The 27,552-nt window shown below is 38.6% G+C and overlaps 1 protein-coding gene across 3 annotated transcripts in view; it reads left to right on the forward strand.

Moving 5' to 3' along the window:
- The window catches only part of TRIO (trio Rho guanine nucleotide exchange factor), a 224,023-nt gene that overhangs the window by 190,680 nt on the left and 5,791 nt on the right, over positions 1-27,552 (forward strand). For 2 of the 3 annotated variants that reach the window (XM_042808742.1, XM_042808743.1), the window contains 18 exons: positions 1,679-1,971; positions 3,079-3,249; positions 7,576-7,671; positions 9,706-9,854; positions 10,559-10,625; positions 11,328-11,431; positions 12,027-12,096; positions 14,122-14,211; positions 14,744-14,836; positions 15,468-15,518; positions 15,741-15,818; positions 16,857-17,048; positions 18,081-18,258; positions 19,065-19,834; positions 23,913-24,160; positions 24,951-25,089; positions 25,436-25,463; positions 26,336-26,498. In XM_042808742.1, the coding sequence (XP_042664676.1) occupies positions 1,679-1,971; positions 3,079-3,249; positions 7,576-7,671; positions 9,706-9,854; positions 10,559-10,625; positions 11,328-11,431; positions 12,027-12,096; positions 14,122-14,211; positions 14,744-14,836; positions 15,468-15,518; positions 15,741-15,818; positions 16,857-17,048; positions 18,081-18,258; positions 19,065-19,834; positions 23,913-24,160; positions 24,951-25,089; positions 25,436-25,463; positions 26,336-26,498 (2,980 nt within the window). Of the gene's footprint in view, positions 1-1,678; positions 1,972-3,078; positions 3,250-7,575; positions 7,672-9,705; positions 9,855-10,558; positions 10,626-11,327; positions 11,432-12,026; positions 12,097-14,121; positions 14,212-14,743; positions 14,837-15,467; positions 15,519-15,740; positions 15,819-16,856; positions 17,049-18,080; positions 18,259-19,064; positions 19,835-23,912; positions 24,161-24,950; positions 25,090-25,435; positions 25,464-26,335; positions 26,499-27,552 lie in introns of those variants that run through there. The other variant, XM_042808744.1, reaches the window with a different exon arrangement.

Below are 27,552 nucleotides of genomic sequence, written 5' to 3' on the forward strand. Positions count from 1 at the left end.
CTCTCTTTTATTTTTTCCCTGGCATTCTACAGTTTTTAAGATAATCTTTGAAACACTATGAACAATAACGGAAAAAGACATATTCACATTCTGTGTCTCATTCAGCATGTTACTTGTGGCTTTTTAATCTAGAATTTGCCCTTAATATTCTGTGGAAACAGAGCAGGCTCACATACTAGTGTGTAGATGCAAGGCATTTGTGTTTCCAGTAAAGTGTGTTGCTGCAACAGTGACCATATTATCCTACAAAATTCAAACTACTTGTGGTAAGACTGACAGTATGCTTCTTAAGGAAGAGCTGCCAGAAGAGGTGGCCTGAACATCTGTGTCAAACTTCAAGAAGGAATGCAAACACTGTATTGAATTCCTAGCAGTAGAAACATTCAACAAAACATTATTTATGTCATCCTTATATAAACTATCCATCTACAAAAGTGCACACAGAGTAAAAAAAAGAAAACACCATACTTGACAGTCTAGCTGAGTCTTGTTAATATGTTGATGGTAGATAGTAGCCATAGGACTGACATTTCAAGATTGTGACTTTGAAAAAGGAAGTATGTTTTTAGGAAAAAGAGAACTGTTGGGAGAAGAAACAATATGCTTATGGGAAGAATAACTGCAGTCTCACAAAAGCTAACCCGGTGGATGCTTACCATAAATATACTCTATGGTTCAAGTGACAGGAGCCTTAGTGGGAAAGTAATACTGACCTCATATGCATGTAGCTGTGGTTTGAAGAAAAGTATATCCTTTGACTACAGAACTTAAGGCATTGTCATGCTAAGAAAAACTGCTGATCCTTAGATTTGAGCAAATGGGCTTTTCAGCATGGCTATTCTCTTCCTTTTTTTTTTTTTTTTTTTAAGACTCCAAGACTATTTAAACAAAATACGCATAAGATATTTAAGATATAACATAACATAGATATATAATATAACATAGATATTTAAATGTTCTCTTGATTTTTTGACTCTTCTTCCCACATTTTCCAGGGTAGGAAGGCAGGAAATACATAAACAAATAGGGTAACTAGAGCATTTGTAATAAAGTTTGGGATTTTCAAAATTTTGCTCATTTTCTTGAGGTAATTTTTCTTTTCATGTCCATGCTCAAAGCAGTGTGCTACTGTCAGATGTGCATCAGCATTGCTATAACAATTGAGCCAGTCACAACTACTTACTGAAAGCTTGACTATTGTCAAGAAACTGCTTATGTTCGGGTGGTCTTGTATAGCATGAAAACAGATAGCTGTGGTGTCTTTAAAGGCCAAGTCTTAAAGTAATTTGTTCAATTCTTTCATGCATCCAATCTAAGTATTTCAGATAGTCCTCAGTTTCTGTAAAACTTCCCCAAAAGAATGTCTTAGATCGAGCATAGTAAGTTGCAGGTAAGCTTTGGGAGGTTGATGCAAGTTTCCAGTAGGGCTTATGCTTGTTGTGGAGTTTCAAGTGATGTTAGCAGCTGTGAGGAATAATCTACTAGTTTTCATATGCATGATTTTATGGTTAATGCTGTGTTACCATCAGTCTTTGACTGGCAGAAGATAGTAACACCATTTTCTTTTTTCCCAAGTCAAACAGGTGGAGAGTTTAAACAAATGGCTATTACTACTGTTCGCCTTGTTTCTCACTTACCAGTATCTCCCTTTTAACATGCTCTCCTCACTCTTTTTCAGACTCCCTTTCAGTCTCCAGCAATGATGCCAGTCCTCCTGCTTCAGTAACATCGCTTCAACCCCATATGATTGGGGCACAGAGCTCCCCAGGTCCCAAGCGTCCTGGCAACACTTTGAGAAAATGGCTTACCAGTCCTGTGAGGCGTCTCAGCAGTGGGAAAGCAGATGGGCACGTCAAAAAACTGGCCCACAAGCACAAGAAGAGTAGAGAGGTTCGCAAAAGCGCTGATGCAGGTTCTCAGAAGGACTCTGATGACAGTGCAGCAACCCCACAAGATGAGACTATTGAAGAGGTACGTGTTCCATGCAGCTGGCTGCAACGTGGTTCTGTGTCTCTGCTAGATTTACGTAGTGAGACCTGCCTAAAGCTATACATGTGCCTTAGAGCAGAAGATGGCCCCTCAAATCGAAGTGTAGTTACCATCATCCAAATAATAAACATGGCATTTTTCACTGAAGGAAATAGTGAACTGCTGCATATACTGCCTGATTAATTATTTTTCTTGCTTCTGATGTATTTGGCTTCAGACTTGGAACACTGTGAGTTACACAGTGAGGGGAAAAAAAACCCAAAAAACTAGAGACCTGGCAGCATGGTGAAGTGATAATTGTAGCTTGGGAAAGAATATTGGCATCTGTCCTTGAAGGTCACGCTGTAGAAAGAAGCTGTCTGACGCAGCTGTAGCATTATTTTGAGAGTGTCTATTATTCTGCAGTTCTGTGAATGAGAGAAAACCTACGGCCAGGTTTCCTTCTTAAAGTGAGGAAAGGGCAATTATCATCTACACTTGTTCCTTTAAACATGGTTAAATTATCCTGTGAACTCAGCTGCACTAAACTTCTGCTAATTCATAGTTTCTTATATAGTTCGAGGGACCGTCTTTCATCACAACTGTAAGCATCATACAAGCATTCTGCTTTCACTACTTTAAGGTGGAGGTGGATAGAAGAAAAGACAATTGACAAAATACTTTATGTTATAAGGGATTCGTATAGCCTTCAGACATCTTGATATGAACTTCCTATGCAAAGTCCTTGAATTAGTAAGTTAGAAGAATGGGACTCATACTTTGCAGAACTGAACTTGTGAAGCATTACTTTGGCAGCACCTTCCTGTAGTAAATTTCAAGCTGTCTGCTTCTCAGTATCTTAATTCATCTGCTTTGTCCAGTTTCCAGCCCATGAAAACATAATCCACAGCATCTAATTTTTATTTTTTTTTCCCCGCATGTGTATGATCATCTTTTTTTTTTTTTTTTTTTTTTAGCTGTATGCATAGTGTCATACTGACTTGTTGGGAGATGGGAATCTACAGAACAGTCTTAAGACTAACTTGTGTTTAACAAGCTTCATGCTGCTGAGGAGGTAACGGAGCTTGAATGTCTTAATTTTATTTACAGAGGGGTCGTAACGAGGGGCTGAGCAGTGGCACTCTCTCAAAGTCATCCTCTTCAGGCATGCAGAGCTGTGGAGAGGAAGAAGGTGAAGAGGGAGCGGATGCTGTACCACTTCCTCCTCCCATGGCAATTCAGCAACACAGTCTTCTCCAGCCTGATTCACAGGATGACAAGGTAGGAAGAGGAAGCAGGGAAGGCTTTGCATGTTGAAACAACCTCTGTCTGCCCAAATCTTTCTTCTGTTTCCTGAAGTCTTGTAATGTATACTGTATGCCTTTATGATAGACAGAAATAATCACTGTGCCATCATTAAAAGGGATTTACTGGGGAAAGTGTGTAAATAAAATATGTTCGTTTTAAACACGTAAGAACAGAAATTTTTCTTCTAGACCTTTGTATCCAGAAATGGGAAACGTGGCGGTTTTGCAGGCCTACTTACACCTATTGAACAGATGCCATGCTTGTGTTTAGAAAATAATTGCTTTATAATCGTACCTTTTGGGTACTAAATTTTAAATATTATGTGCATATAGAGTTTATCTGGGAAATTAATAGTTGTATATTAGAAACCATTTTAGATCACAGATTCTTTACCAAGCCCTATTACTTTGAATAGCCTCATATCTGGGGGAAAAAGGAAAGTCAACGTACATACCTTAGCAGAAAGAGCTGTTCATGTTGACTTCAATGTTTTCTTAATAGCTGTATAGTTTTTTAAATTATTTTTATTCTTTTTAATAGAATTTTGCACCCTACAGGTGTGCAAAAAAGTTAATAACCAAGTTAGGGTAATAGTACAGCTCAGGGTTATTTTGCTTTTGTTTGTTGAAAAAAATGAAAACATATGCCAGAAAGGATGATGAATAATTTTGTGTCAACAGTTGAAATTTCTGGATATCGGTAGTAATTGCATGAAGAAAATCTTATGTGCATATAATTTCCTTTTCTTAAATGTTACGATGTTCATACATTGGGAGGGTTTATTTCAATTTTTAACACTGATCAAATCTTTAGAGGGCAGCTGTCAAACCAGGACATAGAGGGTTTTAGAATGCAAACTATCTGGACTTGTGCAGCAATTATTGACATTACAATCGTCTCACCGTTTTGATGCTTAAAATTTTTAGCTGTTTTATTCACTCTTAGTGAATACTGTGGGTGAATGATCACTGTTTTGAGTGGTGCAGCTTTCGCTGATCTTGTTAATCTTTTATTTCCTTTTATCCCACTGTCTTTCTATCAGGATCTCAATGATCCCTGAAGTTGTCATTTGTAGGATAAAACTGTCTGGCTTCTATGTTTTATTTGTATTTATTTTCCACCTTTTTTCTGAGTTTGAAAAGTGTAATAAATGAGCTGGGGTAGCGGGATGTAAATATTTTGACCTGAAACAAACAAGGCAAAAACAGACATTTTAAAATCTTGCTGATCTTCAGACCCAGGATAATATTTTAGGGCTAGAAAATAATCTCACTTTGTGGTTTATAAATAGCATAAAAATAACGTTGGTGAAAATACATTAAAGTTGCTGCTAATTAGCTGCCTTATTTGTATGCCCCTTCAGTGATACCAAAAAAAATAAAAAAAGAAAAAAAAAGAAAAAGCCTTATAAAATGTTGTTGAGATAAAAGTGGCTTTTACTTATTATTTGTTCTTTTTTACAGTGCAAGAACAGTTTTGTGAAGGGATATACTTGAAAAATAGTGTCCTTTCACTTTTGCATTTCTCTTGCAAAGTCAAGCAGCTTTGAGTAGCATTTTGTCACCAGTAAACTTATTTAAAGGTTACACGCACCCACTGCTGTAAGGACATTGGGACGGTTTTTGAAGTAACTTAAACTGCACAGCAAGAGGCAAAGAAGTCCCATTGTGTGGTATTAGTCTTGGAGCTTGTGTGCCACCCTGAATTCCACACACCAAGACATACCACCGATTTCCAGTACCTAAAGCAAATGTTTTTTAGTACACACAAGTGAGAAGCCAGAGCGAAGTTTTATCCAGCAGAACTCAGAGGACTCTACTGACAGAGCTTCTGATTGTTAAAAGGCTTGCAACAAGTCCCCTGTTGTCTGCCTTCTGGGTAGAGTCTTTCACATTTCTGCCACGTTAGGTGGTTTCCTTTGGATCCCAAGAAATGTCTCCTCCTTTTCATGACCTCAGAGGTTTGGCTTTGGTTTGCACCTCACTTCACGCATTTCTTCCTCTCTGTGGCTCCTGGTCGTTACTCATGCTGGAAACTCCCTGCTTTGCTGGGCTTCTCCCTACTCAGCCTACTGTGGCCTCCAGCAGTATCTCACACTTGCATGTGCTCCTTTGCTCCCTCTACCTTTCTTTCTGCTCCCAGAGTACATCATCGAGAAGAAGGTCAACTGGCAGACTGTCTGTGCAGCCCAGCAGCTCCTTCTTTTTCAGATGAAATAACTACATGAGATGGGAAACAACCAGTGCTGAAATTTAATTGACAGTCACATATGTCTGGAGCCCCCAATATGAGAAAGACAGGGAGCTGTTGGAGAGGGTTCACAAAGATGATCAGAGGGTTGGAGCACCTCCCCTGTGCAGACAGGCTGAGGGAGCTGGGCTTGTTCAGCCTGGAGAAAATAAGGCTGTGGGGTGACCTCATTGCAGCCTTCCAGTACCTAAAGGAAGCCTACAAACAGGAGGGAGTCAACTCTTCACAAGGGTTGATAATGGCAGGACAAGAGGAAATGGTTTTAAGTTGAAGGAGGGAAGGTTTAGGTTGGATATCAGGGGGAGTTCTTTACTATGAGAGTGGTGAGCTGCTGGAACAGGCTGCCCAGAGAGGTTGTGGATGCCCCATCCCTGGAGGTGTTCAAGGCCAGGTTGAATGGGGCCCTGGGCAGCCTGGTCTAGTATTAAATGTGGAGGTTGGTGGCCCTGCATGTGGCAGGGGGGTTGGAGATTCATGATTCTTGAGGTCATTTCCAACCCAAGCTATTCTGTGATTCTATGATATACTCCCAACAGAGCAACAGATAGAACAGACTTTGACCAGAGCCTGATGACAATGCTGACAGTATTTTGTGAGGCTGAGCTAAACTCCATATCCAAAAGTTGCATACCAGCACAGCTTTGGAAAAAACTGATTGCTAGTTAGATGTCAAGAGTATACAGTTGCCTGAAAGACATGCTAGCTCTGGGCTTGCCAAGTTTTTGGTATGCATGCAAATATTGTGTGCTAGGCAATGCTGATATGTCTAATATCACTAAATAATACAGTCATTTTCTCCCCTAAGAGCTCGTCTGCACAGTATGTATTCTTTTTGATAGAATCATTGCACACTTCATGGATTTACATTTGATGGCAGTTTACAAGTTGTTTGCATTTAATTTTTGGATAAGCAGTATTAAATTTCAAGATCAGTTATGCTAATATGAAACTAATTATTTTCGCTTTTTGTTTTCTCTTTTTTGTAAATTGATGCAGCATTATGTTGACTTGTGTTCTGTCTCTGCTTTGGCTCAGTTCCCATATCTTTCCATTTAAAGTTGTCTGTATTTCCTTTGCTTACCCATCCCCTATTTTCCTTTCCAAATAAGGCAAATACAAGGCAAACTACCTAAATTATGTATATTGCTTTTTATATTGACCTATGAAAGCCTTGTCACACCCTAGTTGATTTGAGAAGAACCTCCTGTGTTAAGCTGTTATATGTGCCAGTTCTTTGTCCAATTTGTTGGAAACATTTGCAGAACAGCTTACCCTGTATTACACGATGTTCACTGTTCTGTTCGTAATATGAAGTAAGGTTCATATTGCACTGTTTCCATTTTCCAGTTATTTAATGATAAAAGTAATGTGCAAACAATTCTGTTTGCAAATTACTGAGACTGAATTTAATGGCCCTCCCCAAAATCCTTTACTGTGAACACCTTTTGCCTTCAGTTGTATCTATAAACTGGCATTTTATAGCTTGAGGCCAGAGATCTTCTGTACTCTACACATACGATTGGGGAAAATGGATGGCACAAGGAATGGTGAGCTCAATTTCCCCTCTGAATCTGAGCAATGTACTCCAGCTCCTTTAGAAAAATAGATGCCCCTGAGTTACTGGTGTATTTTTTCTTATTTTAACTGGTTTTTCAGCTTGTATTTCATGCCCTCTCGGTTCTTGTTTATTTTCTGCAATTGTAGATTTGTTTTACCAGCAATAAAATATGTTAACAAACCATTTGTTGTTCATTAGGTCAGCTCAGGTGATTTTTATAGCTGTTTGTCAGGCATTATTATATTCAGCAAGATGAAGGATATTTCCTTAGCTTCTATTGCATGTAGGAACAGAAATTTTTATTTCAGTAATTATAACAAAAGGCACAATGTTCTTTCAACGTTTAGCTTTGTGGGCTTTACTTAAAATTTCCACTTCCATTTGCCTAACTTGGGATGATTGTAGTGTTATGCTGACAATTACTGAGTACCTTTATTCTTGAGCAAATGCCAAGCTGACACTAGATTTTCTTGCTTTATGTCATTGCACAGACCTCTTCTCGATTATTGGTGCGGCCTACCAGCTCTGAGACGCCCAGTGCTGCAGAACTAGTCAGCGCAATTGAAGAGCTCGTCAAAAGCAAAATGGTGAGACTGACTGGCAGACAGCAAGTCCTAACGTGCTATTTAGAGAAAAGCTCCATGTTCATCCTCAGCATACAACTTCAGTGTGTGAAATGTCATGTGTGTTTCAAAAGTCACTTTTGGGGCTGGAGTATGGGTCACTTTGTACACCCTCTTCTGTGGACTCACTTAGAAAATAGGTGAATGGCACTGCAGAGAGATGAAAAACAATAGATGTGAAGGAGAGGTGAACAAAGAAAATGCATATCCTACCAGCAAAAAAGGAAATGTCCGAGCAGAAAAACAGATGCTAAGACCCAGAATTACCCTAATTTGCCTCATAGAGCCGCATTAGAAGAATCTCTGAAACTAAATCTAAAACCTAGAAGTAAGTCTTGCTAAGTAAAACAGATACTGATCAAACAGCTTGTGCTATCTAGCTGTTCTTTAGGCAATGTGATAATACCTATACAAATAATACCTATAAAGAGCAAGAGAGAATTGGTTTGAATGTTACTGGCTCCATTTGCAAACAAATTAAGTAGGCATAATTTTGTCAGATTTTTGAAGTTTATGTTTCCAAGTTTCTGTGTTACTGAAAATTCTCACTGGAAAAGAGTAGATTGTATAGCTAATTCCACAGTCTCTGTATTCAAAACTCAGCTGGACATGGTCCTAGAAAACATGTTCTAGCTGACCCTGTTTGAGCTGGGGCATTGGGCTAGATGGTCCTTTCCAATCTATTCTCTTAATAATTTTCAGTCTGGCTTCTGCAACATACAGAACACCTCTTTGGACTTAGTAGAAGTGCCACTGTGAAGACTCTGCAGAGAGACATAACTTGGCAAACTCATGTTACCAGAAGTTGATATTTCCCAGATTCTTCTTATATTTAAGCAGCTTTGAATTTCAGAATGAAAAATTGGCTTTTCCATTACCTCATTCAGAAAGACTTAAACTTAACTTACATTATTGCATAAATAATTTCTGCATGCTTAAAGTGTTAACTTCAGTTTTTTCTTCTGTTGCACTGCGAGGGTGAATAAGAAGTCATCTGTGAGACAATTCAAAGCAGCCTTTTGTAAATGGAAAATTTAATAGTTCACATCTCTTCCATACAGCCTAGCAGTGGATGTAGATTAATGATCCTTGCATATAGTCCCTGCTGGAGATGTTCTCATTTCACACGTGTAGCCAAGGGTCAGTTTTTCCAACTTTTTGGGCTGTCATGTTATTATTGGGTTTTAATTTTTGTAGGAAGAAAAAAAAAAAGATTATGGAACCCCATCCTGGTGAAGTAAATCTGTCTTGCGTTAAAGACTGTAACACATGCAAGGAAATGTGATATATAACAATAGCTTGATCCAAGATTATGGGTTTAGATTAAAGAAGTCCAGTAAATATTTCAAAGAAATTTGTTCATATTATTTCTCCTATGGCTTCTCCATCTTCTAAACAAACAATAAGACTGAGCAGTCTGTGTGTTGGAAACCATTTATCTGGCAGAAGAGAGAGATCGTTTCCTAGGATTTGAGCTGTCAAGCTCAAAAGCAAATCAGTATGTTGGCCAATTAATAAAATAAAATGTTTGACAAAAAAATGCCACTTCTGTTGTGATTAAAAATATAACTTCCAAAAAATTCTCTTTAAAGTTGTTCCATTTATTTTTGAAAATAGCTTACGTATGAGAGAACTAAACAGTGATAAATATAATTTAACCTCTGTCAATAAGTACACACGCGTGTAGTTTCTACTACAGAAGTACTTACATCCTCAGCTGGACATTCTGACTTTCAGCCCGTTCTGCTCAAACTAATTGAACTGCATTCTTCTCATGTGAAGGAGAGAGTGATATTTAAAATGTGTTGTGCTTCTATGAAGTTAGATTTTCTGTCCCGGAAAACAAAGTTTTTGATAGGTTTCCCCAAAGTTTGAGACCTCTTTTGCCAAGATACAATAATTGGTATTCCATAGGTTCCCATACACAGATCTATGTAAATACATCTGGAGACTAAAAAGGAAATAAATGTCGTTGTCCTTTCTTGAATACATTTTTAGGCCTTGGAAGACCGTCCAAGTTCCTTGTTAGTAGATCAAGGTGACAGCAGCAGTCCATCCTTCAACCCTTCAGATAACTCTCTTCTCTCCTCATCATCACCTATAGATGAGATGGAAGAAAGGAAATCCAGCTCCTTAAAAAGACGACAGTAAGATCTCATTTTCACTCTGTTCTTAATAATGTTTTGAAGAGAGAAAAGGCCTGTTTAAAAAATGTCCATTTTGAACTGACAGCAGAAGCTGTTAATCTGGAAAGAAGAGGACTTGTGTTAGGTATCGAGCATGCAATTACATTATGTAAAGAAAAAATTCTTTCCTCAAACACTAGTCACAGAATAAATTTCCTATAACTTAATTTCAGTCGCACTTTTGTTTGACTTTTGTAATATGTCAATCTCAGTTAAGCAAAAATATGCAAATGTTTAAATATTCAGAGGTCTTTTAGGCTTCAAAAAATGATCATTTCCCTTCTTCTATACCCCTGTGCCATTCTTCAGGGATTCTTAATTCCTTTTGTAGTAGTTAAGTGTTACCATGGTAGAAGAAAAACATGCTTGTTATTGTGCTTAAGAGTCCAGATCAGAGATATACTAGCATTTTATTTTAAACAGTAGTTAAATGTTTAATTTAAATGACACATGTAGGAAAACATCTAACTTGTGATAAACAGAAGCTAGCATGTTCCAGTTTCATAATCAAAGAAGCATTTTGCTTAGAAACTGTGTGCATTAATCCTTCGTTTTCAGCTGTGTTTATCAGCTATGCAAATGTCTAAAAGGCTATGTATGTCATTAATCCTTTTTTAAAAGCATTTTTAATGAAATGTGTGTTCGCCATTTCCTTTCCCCTGTAGCTACGTCTTGCAGGAATTAGTGGAGACAGAGCGTGACTACGTACGAGATCTGGGCTACGTAGTTGAGGTATGTTGTTTTTCATTAGTTTTTTTTTTTTTATGTGGTATCAACCAACTGTGCAACTCAATTTATTTATCTATTTAACATTGCTAAATTCAAAAAACATTGTAGGCTAAGCGGGTAGAGGAGCTATCCTGAATTTGGAAGGCTTGCTCCTTCCCTACTGCTAAGCTTCTCTTAGACTTTGTATTTTCATCTTCTGTAAAAGAGATGAGACTTTAGGGGAATGCATAACGTTGAGTTACCAATGAAACACATATGGAAAACCAGAGAAAATGCACGTAACAGTGAATTTCGGCCTATCTATGTTCAATGCTTAACAGAAGGAGGAGAAAGAAAGGCACTAAATTTTCTTCTTGCACGGCCAAAATTTGGTTTTAGCTCTAAATCTTCCACCAAAGAAACATTCATCTCTTCCACACTATGGGGGAAACTACAGATATTAACCTCTGAGGCAAAAGGTGGCCTTTTGATAATATTCCTATGAAATATCATTCATGAATATAATTATCTTCAGTACAATATTTTGTAACCATAGTTCAGGAGAAGTTATGTGTAAAACAGTTTTATGATTTCTTTGGCTTTCTGTCCCAAGCAAATTGTTATTCTGGTCAGCTTGAAAGGCTTCTGAGGAAAGGGAGATTACAAGGTTACCCTCAGTTTTTTTAAGTTGGGATATTAAAAGTGAGTTTCTTTGCATTGTTGCAGGGTTACATGGCACTTATGAAAGAAGATGGTGTTCCTGATGATATGAAAGGCAAAGACAAGATTGTATTTGGAAATATTCACCAGATTTACGACTGGCACAGAGAGTAAGTATATCTAACTTGTAAGCCTGCTAGTGAACAATTCTACCTAAAAATACTAAATTGACTTAAAGAAAATTTTTGTTCCCTCAAATATTTAGAAACAAGGTAAATACACTTAGTCATGTGCTTTTACTTATTTATTTAGTAGATTCTGCTCAAAAATGTTGGTATGAAGATTTGTTTATGTATCACAGCTGCTTCGGATAAGAATCTCTAGTATGGGTAACATTGTGCAGAACTCATGTGTTTGTTTGAGATTTAGATTTCTCTGTTTAAGAATATAATCTTTAATGAATTTCTCAGAGATTAGCATGGCAATATGAACACCTCAACCACTCTAAACTAGGTAGGAGAAAAATTTCGATCAGTACATGAATGAAAATTTATTGAATACAAGTATTTTTCCATGTTGGCATGTGTGTCCATTTGGAATATGTAGTAAAATATTACACTGTTAATATTGTCATTTTGGAAATGTGTTAATATCCAACACAGCTGATAGGATGCAAAATGTATCTTGTAATAAGATTGCCTTGTAATCACTTGTTGCCATAATATATGCTATCAGAAAAAAATGCTTAACTTTGTTTATGTTCAGCTTCTTTTTAGGAGAGTTGGAGAAGTGCCTTGAAGATCCAGAAAAGCTGGGATCCCTGTTTGTTAAGCATGTAAGTGCAAATGTCTTCTATGGCCAAGGTCTAGTATGTTCTTACCAACAGACACGTTTTTTAAGAATATATCTATGATGAAACATAGTTAAGAAAGTGCTATAAAATATTCCTCATTGTAAGAGGAGGAGAGATTGTAAGAGCTTCTAAGTGGCCTAAGTAAATAGCTTTGGTTTTTTGTTGGCTGTAGCCTTCTAAGAAGAAATATGAGTATGGGCTCCATTTGTCAATTCAGTTGCAGTTCTGTTGAGGGAACTGTTATTTCATATGATGATACACACCTGTCTTCTAAATGTGGATATCAAAACCTAGATATCAGTGCACTGCCTTGGAAGACAGCAAGCAGGAAATAGGAAAGCTGGGTTTTCTAGTTCTGGGTTTTCTAGTTCTGTATTCGTTCCCTTTTTGAGAATCACACCAGTGTTTGGGATTCATCCCTTTTCACCAGGGGAAGAAACAGTGAGTGCCAGACATTCATGGTGTTTAATTTTAGTCCAACACTGTACCCTTTATAATTCTTTACAGTTTTCCCCCCTTTTCATCTGTTTACTAAAAGGAGTGCCTGTGTGATGCATCTGGATATGGTAACACTTCGGAAGGAAATTAGATAAACTAGCTATCTAGAAACTAGATAATATCAAAAATTATGTGCCACTAGTCACTCAGTCACTCTCCTATAATCTTTTTTGGGGCATATTATTGTGTCAAAGAACAATTGGGTATCTATTTGAGATGAATTCTCAGAGTACTCCAAATCACATAAGGTAGATGAAAGAAAACGTGCCTGCTAAACGTGATTGTTTGCACAAGACAAAGGACAGACTAGGTTTAAGCATATTTAGTGGGTTTCAAATTTTCCCAGTGGTCTTATGTTTGAAGTCAGCACCAGAATAGCAAAAAATAGAGAGCCAATCATTGATTGAACAGTAACTGGAAGTCAGGCTTAATTCCTTGACTAATGATGAGGAGCCAGCTGTTTGATTTCCAAGGGATTATTAAAAAAAAAAAAAAAATGAAAAGCGAAGGGAGAGGGGAGAATCTTGACACTGGTGTAATGTGATGAAACCAAGGGAGTAATTCTTCCCATTGCTGTTTTACTTTCTCCTCGTATATTTATTTGAACTGAATTGTCTTTGAAAGGCACACTTATATTGCAGATGGAAAGGCATGTTGTGACATGTAACATCTTCTAGCACAACCCTAACTACCAGCTAGAATGTGAAAAATTCTATTAATCATTTTAATCTGTGCTTTGTATCAATTTCAAGCTTCATTTTACTTCTTTTTTTTTCTTCTTTTTTCTTTTTTTTTTTTTTCTTCTTTTTTTTCATTACTGGTCATTGCTCTTTAATTCTCTGACCAGGAAAAGCAGTCCTGGCGAAACGATTAGGAAGAATCTGGAACTGATTATAGACACATATGACACATCTGTGTTTCTTAACCATCAAGGTGGTAATCAAGAAAGAATCTTAGTATCAAAGCTACGCTCCCTTTTTTTCTTTGTTGCCTCAATTTAAAAACACGTGCACACACACAATACAGACTCAGAGTTCAGAAGTACTAGCACCACTGTTCTGAGGCTACATCACCTGTTACTGCACACAAACTTGAATAGGACAGCTAATGCTACATAAAGGATAGACAGGTTTCTTCTAATTACTCTGTACAGCTAAACAGGAGGAGGATGCTGTTATACTATAGTAGTAACTAGATAATTCAAATAAAAGGCACTCAAATTTGTAATATTTCAGAGGCTTTCTTCATTTTTGTTGCTAAATAAAGAATGTAACCATTTCTGTAGAGTTTATTAAGGAACTTTCTAAGCTATTGTCTCTATGCATCTGATCTTCAGGAGTGTATATATAACCGCGTCAATGTTTTGACTTGTGTTTGCTTTCTGAAATCATCGTGGTATCCCCAAATAAATGGTTTTCAGATGTGTAGTTTTGTGAAATGTACTCTATTTCAATCTGGCATGCTTTTTTCCCAATGATAATGTATCATTCTGCATCCTTGTTTTTCTAGGAGAGAAGGTTGCACATGTACATAGTTTACTGCCAGAACAAACCAAAGTCTGAGCACATTGTCTCAGAATACATTGACACATTTTTTGAGGTAAGTTCTTGAGAGAAGATGTGTGCACCAACAAACCCTACGCGTTATCAGATCTGTTGGTTAAAAAAGGACAGCACGTGTGGCTGTTGTTGTCTTAAATTGTAATTTCTTGCCATTTCTGTTCTGATTTCTCAAGGATGATACAGGTTTCTAACAACGTATTAATCTTATATTTGAACTTTAGATATTAATTAATTAATAATACCATCTTTACTAGCCTTAATCAGGATGGTTAGCAGTATATATAAGTGAAATTCTGATGTTAGATGACCAACAATCTGTGAGTTAGGAATTATGTTTCAGTACACATTCTTTTTCAAAAAGACATAGAAGATGCTAGGAGGAGAGAATAGTTCCAAAGCAAAAGTGATACAGGGAAAGAACTCCATCTTTTGCTAATTGAAGATCAAATTCTGCTCTGTCTTTGCCAGTTTCTACTCTGATAGCCATTAATAGTAATGTATGCTGCTGTGTTTCTAACTGAACTAAGCAATATCTGAAGCCAAAAAAATCTTTGTTTTACAACCCTCAGGATCTAAAGCAACGCCTGGGCCACAGACTTCAGCTCACAGACTTGTTAATAAAACCTGTGCAGAGAATTATGAAATACCAGCTATTACTAAAGGTAAAGCAGCTCTGAGTTGAATAATGTAATATGTGGTAAATTATGTTTTCCCTTTTTAAATAATTGCTTATGCTCTTCTCTCCTACATAATAGAACCCAGATCTGTAAGCAATGTCATGTGATTATTTTCTGACCATATTTAGGTAGCTTTGAAAATTGAAGTAAATAGATTGGACAATTAAATGTTGCGTTGTTTTTTTGTTTGTTTAAACAGTTAAAGTTCAACTGAATTCAAGTCAGTGATGTGGAAAATGTTAAAATGTTTAGAATTAGTACTAATGTCATACAAAGGGGAGGGGGATATCCCAACTGTGTTCATCTCTAGATAAGATTCGTCCCAACTTCTTCATCTATACATGCAACCATTTTAACTACACTTAAATGTTTACTGAAAAGCAACCCTGGAACTGTTGTCTTAATATATGTCTTGTATATTCTAAAACAGAAGAGCTAATAAATGTTTAAAAGTATGCAGAGGAGAGCACCACAGGAAGAAGCTTTAAAAAGAAAAAAAAAATTGTATGTGTGTTCTGCAGTCTCTCGTTCTCTGACAGAGAATATAGCAAATATAGATCTTCTCTGTGTGATTTAATGAGCACAAAACTTACACTATTTTTTTTTCCTTTTTCAGGATTTCCTCAAATATTCTAAAAAAGCTAACCTTGATACAACAGAACTAGAGGTACTTGAAATGTTTTCTCTCAGTGATTTCAATGCTCTTTATTCTGAACTTGTTTTGACGTTATTTTCCTCTTCTGATCTTCTTAAGGATCTCGTGCTTATAATGTGTTTACTTTTCACATTACTTTCTGTTCTAAAGTAACCATAGCAGATGAAACAAAATTTTATTCTGTTAACATATATTTGGAAAATTAAGCTCTGACTTTTTATCTGTCTTGAACAGAGAGCTGTAGAGGTCATGTGTATAGTACCAAAACGGTGTAATGACATGATGAATGTTGGCCGTCTGCAAGGATTTGATGTAAGTTGGTTGGGATTTTTCAGTGAGTTTTTGTCAACACATTTTGTCAAGTGCTGTAGAAATTAGATACTAACATTATGGAAAGCATTGATGGGGAGAAGGAGGGTAGGGTGCACAGTCACTAAGCTAGGCTGGAAGAGATGAAAATTGACTGTTGATGCAATATGTATGAGCCAGATCATTGTCACATACTGTGAAACCCTTTCTGCTTTGTAATGTAGGTATGAATTTGGATTCTTTCCCTTTTCAGCACTCTGGAAAACATTAGAAGAATAAATGAGAAGTGGTAGGAAAGGAGCTTTTTGAGAACAGAATAATGAAAGTCCTGTAGTTTCAATCATAGAATTGTTTAATCATAGAATCATAGAATTGCTCAGGTTGGAAAAGACCTTAAAAATCATCAAGCCTAACCAGAGCCTAACCATACTACCCTAACAATAACAACCCTCTGCTAAATCAAGTCCCTGAGCACCACAGCCAAATGGTTTTTAAACACATCCAGGGATGGTGACTCAACCGCCTCCTGGGTAGCCTATTCCAGTGCTTAACAGCCCTTTTGATAAGGAAGTGTTTCCTGATATCCAACCTAAACTTACCTTGGTGCAATTTGAGGCCATTTCCCCTCGTCCTGTCACCAGTGAGAAGAGACCAGCCTCACTCTCGCTGCAATCACCTTTCAGGTATTTGAAGAGAGCAATAAGGTCTCCCCTCAGCTTCCTCTTCCCCAGACTAAACAGCCCCAGTTCCTTCAGTCACTCCTCTTAGGGCATATTCTCCAAGCCCTTCACAAATCTTGTTGCCCTTAAGTATTAATCAGTACTTTTAACAAGCCTTCAACTGCAAAATGAAAATAAAAGCCAGGAAGGGTGTGTATTTTCATTGTTTTCTGAAAAAAGACATAGGAATTTCTTATGTATTAATGAATGCTCTAAGAGTCTGGGAGATACTCAAAGCAATTTTGGCATGGACATCTGCTAAGGTTGATTGGAAAAAAAATGAAGAGTTGTGCTAAATGTTTCCACTTGCTTCTGTTTTTAGGGTAAAATTGTAGCCCAGGGTAAGCTGCTACTCCAGGACACATTCTTGGTTACAGACCAGGATGCAGGTCTTCTGCCACGCTGCAAGGAGAGACGAGTCTTCCTGTTTGAGCAGATTGTCATTTTCAGTGAGCCGCTAGATAAAAAGAAAGGTTTCTCCATGCCCGGATTCTTGTTTAAAAACAGTATCAAGGTAACTGTTGTGTGTGAGTCTTAGCAGCATTTGTGCAGGGGGACACAAAGGTAACAGTTTCTTATTCAGTGTAGAATCCCAGTGACATCTAGGTGTGAAGTCTTAAAGCACAGCAAGGTGTCAGTCATTTCCTGAGATTACTTCCTACTGGATTTGTGCTAACTATGAGAAATGGAAATCTTGAGATTCCAGCTCTTTGATGCTTCCCATGTGAAGCATCCCAAAGCCGTTGCTCTTGTTCAAAGCTGGACAAACATCCACAGTTCAGTCTTCAACTCTGTGCTGTGTGTACACTGCAAAGTGAAATCATTGCAAATAAGGAAAACTCTGTAAGTATCTCTTCTGATCAATTTCAGCTGCAGTCAGTCCAAATGGGTGGGTAACTTTTGCACGTAGTAGTTCCACCTTCTTGGTTGTGTCAGCTCTCCTACAAGAAAATCCTTTCCCTCCCCCGTCCCCCCTCTCCCCCCAAAAAAAAACATTTATTCTTGCTTCAACTCTTCTCAGAGACAAAAGCTGTTCCTAGCAGTGCTCGCCAGCACTCCTCATGAAGCATTTTGGGTGGATCCTGCTTCCTCTTATTTGCCTTGCTGCTCTGCATACCAGCTGCATATCGTGTTCTGTGCTGGTGGGGCAGCCTGTTTCACAACATTACTGTTTCTGCAGAAGAAGGCTTTGGTATGAGCCATTGCTAGAGCTCTAAAGTGGGCTTAGCATTTTAAATAACACAAGGGGAGAGTGAGGGTTGATGGAGAGCATTAAGCTATACTTACAGTGAATTAGTGCAGTACATCTGTCAGCGAGCAGTTACTGCAGTCTCCAGGGCAAAGGCTGCTGTAGAATGAGACTGTTCATTGTTGACATTTTGGTTGTACCAAAAATGACCTATGTTAATCCTTAGCATTATTTTACTGAGTAAATGGATGGTTAACTTAATCACGTTTGGAGATTTGACTCTGAGCTACCATGTGAAAGATTTGAGCAGTGTGTTTCTCAGAAAATACATAAAGGAAATTCTCTTTTTGCGTGAAGGTGAGTTGCCTTTCCCTGGAGGAAAATGTGGACAGTGATCCATGTAAATTTGCACTAACATCAAGAACGGGTGATGCCACGGAGACCTTTGTTTTGCATTCTGCCAGTCCGGGAGTCCGCCAGCTGTGGATCCATGAAATTAACCAAATTTTGGAAAACCAGCGCAACTTTTTAAATGGTAAATGATCAGCTCTCATCAAAAGTTTATAACTGATTAATTCTCTCTCATCAGTTGTTTCTTGGCTTTGAAATGCTCTGCAAGTTTCACTCTTCCTGCACCAATACAGAACAGTTGTGATTTGTGCTGCATTTTTGCTTTAGGACAGATGCTAGCATTTCTGATAAGAGTGATAGATTCTTAAAACAGTGAATTTGATTTCACCAAGAATTGAATTAAGGGGGACACCATCCATTGATGCACAGAGTCTGTGTACCCTTTTGACCAAATGCAAGCCTTTAAGGGCTAAATACCAGTGCAGTTTTAAATATCTGTTCAGAATCTGTTTTCCATTTGTTATTTTGTTAGCCATTGTTTTCCCACTTTACTGAGGCAATAGCATTCAGGTTCTGCAGGAGACCATGATGATATCCTCTGTGATACTGGAAGATTCTTGCTATATTTCTATATCCATACCTTGTTGTCCTGATCTAGAGTTGTAATGGACAGAACAATACACTGAGAATTTGGAGTCGCATCTCTTTTTGCCCATCTTGGCTACTGACCAACAGTGCGATCTGGAGGAAGACGTTTCTGCCTGGATTTAACTTTTCTGTCTTTAACAGAAAGCAGGTGATATATGACAAGTCATGAAGGAGTAATATATAAAAATGACCTGAGGTCTATAGCATGACTGGCACTGATAAGGGAATTTCTTATTTGAGACACATATTCTCCTTTTGTCACAAAACATGTCTGTTTAAACTATTTCTGTTTCCTTTCCTGGTCTCCTTTCCCTGATCACCTCCACTCCCTTCCCACTGCAGCCTTGACGTCTCCAATCGAGTACCAGAGGAACCACAGCAGTGGTGGAGGTGGCAGCGGCAGCAGCAGTGGTAACAGCAGCGGCCCCAGCAGCTGTAGTGGAATGCCCAGCTCCAGCCGTAGCCGGCCATCCCGGATCCCCCAGCCTGTCAGACACCATTCCCCAGTCCTGGTCTCCTCTGCAGCCTCGGCCCAAGCAGAGGCAGACAAGATGTCAGGTATGTCCATTCACAATCTCTCCCTGCCACACTACAACACCTCCTTAGAAACTGGCCTGAGCCAGCCAGACAGGCACCCTCCCAGTGCAGAACCGGACGGTCCTCAGAGAGAAGCTGAGCAGATTCCCAAGATGAAAGTTATTGAGAGTCCCAGGAAGACAGCGGGAAACATTTCTGGCTCAGCTGACGGAGCCCAGAAAGACTCACGTGGAAGCTCAGAGGAAAGTCGCTCAAGAAACAGCATAGGATCACTGACGCTGGGGAAGCCAAGGCCAGGAGCAATCTCACCAATGAACTCTCCTCTCTCCACGACTTTCCCTTCTCCTTTTGGCAAAGAAACCTTTCCACCCAGCAGCCCCCTGCAGAAGGGCTCCTTTTGGAGCTCCATCCCAGCATCCCCTGCCAGCCGCCCTGGCTCCTTCACTTTCCCTGGGGACAATGACTCCCTCCAGCGGCAGGTCCACCGCCACTCTTCACACAGCAAGGACACAGACCGCATGAGCACATGCTCCTCGACCAGCGAGCAGTCAGTTCACTCCACCCAGAGTAATGGGGTAAGAGCGGAGCACCTCTGTCCTGCGAGCTCTTCTAAATCCTTCCCATGCTCCTTTCCTGTGCGTTGCCATCACTCTCCGTACTAACTTCTGGCTCTCCGGCGCTCTACTGCTCTGAAATAATCAACTGCTCCGGTGTCTTCTGCACATTAAAAAATAAGATTATCTACTTCTTTGTGTGTGTATACATAAAAACGTAGATGGTGATATGTATACAGACACACCAACGGCTGCTAACATTAGATACAGTTTCTGCCTTTGCTGAAAGCATAGATCACTAGGCTGAACCTTACTAACTTGCTGTCCTTGCTTTTTCTTCTCTAATTTGAAGGCACATGATTAACTTGCTGAAGCGTGGCAACCAGAGCACCTTGGGGTATGCACTGCAGCCAGCATTTACATCTGACTTTTGAGATTTTGGCAGATTGTCTTGGGGCTTTTTTCCCTGTCACGCACAAATCCACCACCAGCTGTCCATTGAGTTTTAACTTCGTTGAGAAGTCTACCAAACAGTCCCTGGGCTGCTTGATTTTATTTTGTATTTATTCTCCCCCCACACTCCTCCTTTCAGCATTAGTTGATATACAGTATTCTCTTTTTAAATCTTTTGTCCAGTCAAGGAAGATTCCTACGGTCCACTCAAAACAGGCAAACAAAGCCTAGCTAAAGTAATCAACTGTTCTTCTGCTACAATCAAAACAAATAGCGGCTCCACTTTTCTGCTTTGTAAGAAGAACTGTTTTAGTGCATCTGGACATTCAACCTTTTAGTATGTACTTGGCGTGTTTGTGCAGAAAGCTGGGGGGTGTCAACAGAATCCACAGACTTTGTAGTAATGTCTACCAGGAAATGCGACTCGGCAATCACAGGGCATGTGCAAATATAAGGAAAAGTGTCCAGGCACTTGCCGTGGATGTGGTAGGGCAGGCTATGGTGCCTTTTGTTAAAAGTCACGTTTGATTCTTTTCTCACTAAGTATTGTGTTCAGTGTTTGTTTTTCCACTCTCACAAATTGTATGCAGTAGCAATTTTGCAAATCGCCTAACTTGGCATTCTTTTTTTTTTTAAATGCATGCATTTCTTTAGAGAACTGTTTTAACACAGAGAGCTTTCTTCTTAGTTCTTACACTTACCTTTATAATAGCTTCAGAAGAAAAAATTATGCTTTGCATGTATCATATTTTGATCCTGATATTTCATCTTTCCATTTGATATAGCTCTGTCTTGTGTTTATCTTCAGTCTAGCAAAGTATGATGGTAATATATTAGCTGTGGTTATCAACATGTTTCACAGTTATTGCAAATTGCATAGCCTTGGTGTCATTACATTCTAAAAAAAAGAGAGAAAAGATGGCATTAAGTTTTTTCAGAACATTTGAATTTTGCTACTATTGCCAAAGGTGCCTTTGTTTTTTGTCACTGCGAAACAATGTCTGAATGCATGCCTTCTGCTTCACTACTGCATTTCTTTTAGCTGGGTCATAATTATTCATTTATAACTCCACTTGTAGACCATATTTTAGCAGGATTTCACATTGCATTCAGCAGGCTAGAGAAGACAGGTCATGAAGGTTTATTTCGATGTACTTATTTGTGTGTGTATATTTCCATGCACGTATGGTTAAGGTTACTTCACAAGGTTACTTAGATACAGAAAGGTTACCCATTAGAAGGAAAAACAGTTGTTTTTCAATTGCTAATTTCTAAATTTCTAATTGCTATTTCAATTTCCAATTGCTAATTTTTTCAGAAATATGGAAGCAATTTTTTAGAGTTTGATTGTCTAACCTCAGGAATCCAGTACTTGAGGTCAGTGATAGCCACAACTTGCAGTAGAAAAATATTTTCTGTGCAAGAATAATTGCTTCCTTGCAAAGCAAAGGAATGAGAATAAATTGTGATATAAACAAATGAACAAGTTAGGAAGTTTGTCACTCTGTAGTTATGGGATATTTATTTAACAGATTTAAATACTGAAAACAAGAAACTTTCAAACTTTAAAATAGCCCTTCAAGGCATAACTACTAAAAAGAGATGTCACGTTGCATGAAGGCCAGTCCTGCACTTAACCAAGTCTGCATGCTAAAAAACCATATTTTCAGGAGTAGTGTGCAGGAGAAGATTTGGACTTGGGCTGATTTTTCTACTTCAGCCTTCCCTTCCACTCCCTTCTAAGTCTAACAGAAGGAATTAATAAAAGCAACTTTCTCTGAATAGAGTTTTTTTTTTAATTTAGCTAGGAGAATTTACGAATATTAACTTAAGCAGCAACTAAAAATAGGACTTCTGGGTTTTTTGTGTTCTGCTGTTTTTGGTTTGCCAGAAGTGTGGAAGAATCTTTGTAATACAAAAGGCCATGTTGACAGTTCTCTAAAACAGGCAGACTGGTTTCTTCCCTCTGGAAGTATAGCATCTGGAATGAAATACGAATACCCTCATCCTGAAGTACAATCCAGGATGAGATTTTGCTCTCAGGTAGCATTTGTTTCATAATCCTAGCAGGGGAAATGATACAGATACAAATACAAATCCAAGCACGAATGTGCTGAACATGCTAGGAATGAGTAATTAGAGTTTTATTCCAAACTTCTTGGTTTCTCAGTACGTTATTCAGCCGGCTTATAAAGAAGCACAGGTGCCAAGAGGTGGAGTTACTTGTTCAAGGCTATTAACAGACAGGATGAGAATGAGCCTTTTGGGGCTCCCAGTGCACCGTGCTGTCAGCTGACCCTCAGTGGTTCTGTTCAGCACAAAAGAGGCAAATACTTGATCGTTCAGAGAAAAAAGGTGCCACTGTTTTAATCTTGAGTGCCAAGCTTTCCACTCACTGCTCGCATGTATGTGGTGCTAACGCATGGTTATGCAATATAAACCACAGTAGCCTTCAGGTATGGCTGGGTTTGACTTTCTTTCTTCAACTCAGCTACCAGTAGGCAATAGTGAGCCCTCACTGATAGAAACTGAGACAGTCTGAAGTAAGAACGCAAAGGACAGGTGCACACACTTAAACACCTCATGCCATATCATTAATGGGCCATCCACTTCATTTATAATGTGTTTCAAGAACTAATTTTCTTTCAGGGAATAGTTTGCATAGTCTGATAATAGATTTTACACTTCTGTTTGTTAGACCTCTTATGAGAAATGCATATATACAAGCATAAAGAGATTTACTTTAAAACATAATGATTTCCAGTGGATTCATGGCCAGGAGAAGGCTTTTTGGTTTAAAAAATAGTGTGTCTTTAATGTGCACATTGTCAGCAATAAGTAGCTTCCTGCAAGAGCTCTGTGAGGAAACAGACAGCATTAATGAACACCAGTTGAAAGTGTATGAGAAGCAGCTAACACACGGCTATCAAAATAATCATTCAAAAGTGAGACTTCCAGCTTTATTTTTAGAGATTGATGGGCCTATTTTTCTCCAAAAGATAAACAGCTTAGTATTTCAGTAATTTACCTCCTTTTGTGCATTTAAAAGGAATTAATGTGATCATGCAGTTTCAAAGTAGGGAGTAGCCTTGAATTTTCAAGACAGACACTGTTGAAAAGCATGTTTTGTTCTTTGGTACTTTGTCATGTTTTGTGTGCAGAAGGCTGGTGTCTGACATCTGACAAATGGCACTAGAAAAGATTGTATGTATTCCTCATGATTGGAGTTTCCAGTGTTTATGAGGTGAAGTCTTGAACTGTTCTGATTTTAAAAGTGCATCTACAACACTTGGTGGAAAATTGTTATATGTGTTGTACCGTAGCTTTGCTACCTGATAAGCTTCAGTGTCAGAGCTTGAAAGAAAAGCTAGTTGAAATCTTTTGTTAAAATGAAGTAATCTTGAATAAAAGGAAAAGGAATAAGTTTCTGCAGCAGTTTTACATAAGGGTATTCAAAGACCAAACTATTTTGCACAAATACATGCAAGCGTCTCTAAAAGAGAAACCTTAGCTCTTCTGTTTAACTGCATCTTAAACTATGTGAATTATGTAGGTCATGGTTGAAAAGTAGCAGGCCAAGAATAGACTGCCTTCCTCATGAACTTTAAACTTAATTTTTTGCCTCCTTTTTGGTTGACACTTGCAGAGTGAAAGTAGCAGCAGTAGCAATATCTCCACCATGCTGGTGACACACGATTACACGGCAGTGAAGGAGGATGAGATAAATGTCTACCAAGGAGAGGTTGTGCAGATCCTAGCCAGCAACCAACAGAACATGTTTTTGGTGTTCAGAGCCGCCACTGATCAGTGCCCCGCAGCTGAGGGCTGGATTCCCGGCTATGTCTTGGGGCATACCAGTGCAGTCATCATGGACAACCCAGATGGAACCATCAAGTGAGTGCCTGTGTTTGTTTAGAAGAGGGGGAGGAAGAAAAACTTCAGTTCAGTGAAGGCTTTAAACCTCTTGAGCTAAAATTTGATGTGATCTTTGAGAAATCAATGAGCATCAAGTAGTTTGAGTAGGTCTCTTTGCAAACATCTTGAAAATAAAATAATAAAAGCAAGGTGGTAAGAAAGAAGCATGTATTTTTTAAAAGCTGTAGTAGTACAGTCTTCTGGGAAAAGAAGATTAAATAATGCCTTATTTAAGAGAAACAATAGTTGCTGGCTTATTCAATAGTATGAGTTGCTGAGTTAGGTGTCTTCGTTTAACAAACTGTCATTATGTTTGTGCCAAATGAGGTACAATTTCAGAAATCATAGATCTCAGCTTTGATTTGCAAGTCTGTCTACCATCATTGATTGTGCCCTCAGCTCTCCAATGGGAGAATTAATATCCTTATTCTTAGCAGGTTTATAAATGTCTTTGTAGGTTGTATTTGAGATAGATTTTATGCTGGTAGTTCAGTTTGATGGACAATTTGTATTTTCATATTGAATGTTTACAGCAATTGCAGCAAAGATTTCACAAAATAACTACAGACCAATCTTACAAGCTTACGGTTTTAAACAAAATCAATATTGCCTATGGAATACTTAATGTATTTTGTTTTAGTATACTTCAATACAGTGAAAAAATGCTCAGACCTACTTTTCAATGCCATTTCAACCTGGAGATTATAACACATCATTGAGAGTTAAAAAAAATAATAATAATTTTCAAATCATACTGCTTTACATTCAGGAAGTCAACGTCTTGGCACACAGCACTCCGTTTAAGGAAGAAATCTGAGAAAAAAGATAAAGACGGCAAAAGGGAAGGCAAGCTCGAAAATGGTTACCGCAAATCCCGAGAAGGACTTGCCAACAAGGTTTCTGTAAAGGTAAATGTTATAAAGATGTAGTAGTTTTCAAAAGGAGTCATGTTAGAATTACTTTAAAACTTGCTTTTAATTCTAGCTTCTGTTAGAAGTTCACGTGAAGTTAGAAGCAACAGTGGTTTTAATGGATGGTGTTTATAAATATTACAAGATTATAAGGTATCTGAATCTACAGGTGTGACACTGCATATGGATACTGCAGAAGTAGAGTGGGACAGGAACTCTGGCATTCTTCTGTTTATGGACATTTGTGGGTACAGATAACTTCCGCCCATCGCTGTGCTTTATTTTCTACAATTTCTTATTACACTTTTGCAAGGACATTAATTGTTTAATTTTTCCTTTCCAGCTTCTCAACCCCAATTACATTTATGATGGTAAGTTCCTTTAATCTTTAAAAGTCACAGTAAGTGTAACGTGATTAAAACATCATTTACTTTAAATTTATTTGACATGAATTACATCACAGACTGGCTAATTCAGTGAAAATGTATGCAAACTCATTTTGGAGGGGTTAATGAAATATGTCATATCTTATTCTTTATGTGTTTATATATCCAGAACAACATAAAATGCAAGAATCATATGACATAGTTCAGAAAGATTTACATTCTTTACTGCATCTGCACTGAGACATATGGAAGTTGAGCATTGATGAATTTGCAAAATAAGGAGGTCAGAAGCTGGAGACCTATCACTTCATTCTGTGCTTTGTTCCCTAGTAAATACTCAGTCTCTCCAGGTCAGAGGCCGATCAGGAAAAAGAGAGTGACATTGGAATAAGAGTCAGCTTCTTGAGTTTAACCTGTCAGCAAAAAGGGAAAGCAGTGTAGTACCTCACTAACTGAGATGTTTTGTCTTCCTTTCTGCAAACACAGCTGGGTATGCAGATTGCCTAGCTGAGCACATCCTTAAATACTTTTCACTGCTGGCTTTACTTGGCTTACTTGGCCCAGAGTGTTTGGGTCATCACTGTAGATTTTAGGGTTATCTGACATTATAGTAGCATCATGTTTAAGTTCTTGAAGAGGAAAAATTACTAATTCTACCGGGACCTTGCAAGGTCAGACAGACCTTGACCCCAGTAAGTGGTGTAGCCATAGACATGGTCCAAGGGTAGAGTGATAGATAAACTGGAAATTTTAAGTATTATGTGAGATTGTCTAATAGAAAAGAGAAGGTGAAAGGAGCGGAAGTGCAAATTGATGAATTTTAATTGACCTAAGGTTATTAACATTCTTTTTTCCAGTTCCCCCAGAGTTTATAATACCATTGAGTGAGGTAACATGTGAGACAGGAGAGACCATCGTGCTTAGGTGTAAAGTCTGTGGTCGTCCCAAGGCTTCAGTTACTTGGAAAGGTCCTGATCATAACACACTGAGCAATGACGGTCATCACAGCATCTCGTACAGGTACAGTAATTTGTGTAGTACATTTCTTTGTCTTAAAAGGCAAAATCACTGTCAGTGACCTCAGTGGCTTATTTGTTGTGACAGGATGGTTGGTTCCCCAGGGCTCCATCCAACTTGGTTTTGAACTCCTTCAGGGACAGAGCATCCAGAACCTCTAAGGGCAGCCTGTTCCAGCACCTCATCACTCCCCCTGTAAAGATCTTCCCCCTGACATCCAATCGAAACCTTCCCTCCTTGAGCTTAAAACCATTCTCCCTTGTCCTATCACTGTCTACCCTTGTAAAAAGTTGATTCCCCTCTTGTGTTTATAATCTCCACTTAAATACTGGCAAGGCTGCAATGAGGTCTCCTTGCAGCCTTCTCTTCTCCAGGCTGAACAAGCCCAGCTCCCTCAGCCTGTCTTCATAGGAGAGGTGCTCCAGACCTGTGATCATCTTTGTGGTCCTCCTCTGTACGCTCTCCAACAGCTCCACAAGTTTCCTGTACTGGGGGCCCCAGGCCTGGATGCAGTATTCCAGATAGGGCCTCACAAGAAGCAGAGTAGAGGAGACAATCACCTCACTGTCCCTGCTGGTCACCACTCTTCTAGTGGAGCCAAGGACACTGTTGGCCTTCTGAGCTATGGGAGCACACTGATGGCTCATGTTCAGTTTTTTAATCCAACAGGAATCCCAAGTCCTTCTCTGCAGGGCTACTCTGAAGGAATTCTTCTCCCAGGCCGTATACATATCTGGGATTATGCCAACCCAAGTGCAAAACCTTGCATTTTGCTATGTTGAACCTGGTTAGATGCACGTGGGCCCACCTTTCGAGTTTGTCAAGGTTTCTCTGGATGGCATCCCTTCTTTCTAATATGTTAATCGCATCACTCAGCTTGGTGTCAAGCAAACTTGCTGAGGGTACTCTCAAGCCTGTCACTGATGATATTGAAGAGCACTGGTCCCAAGATTAATCCTTTGGTCAGACTCCTAGGCCAGCTTCTATATGCTAGAAGTCAAAGGTGGAAGCATAGAGTAATGATGGATAGTTGCCTCAGTAGGACTTCTAATAATTT

Source organism: Centrocercus urophasianus, unplaced genomic scaffold, assembly GCF_019232065.1.
Source record: "Centrocercus urophasianus isolate 14NV4802_14NV808 unplaced genomic scaffold, USGS_Curo_1.0 seq_11, whole genome shotgun sequence".
NCBI classification, from domain to species: Eukaryota; Metazoa; Chordata; class Aves; order Galliformes; family Phasianidae; genus Centrocercus; species Centrocercus urophasianus.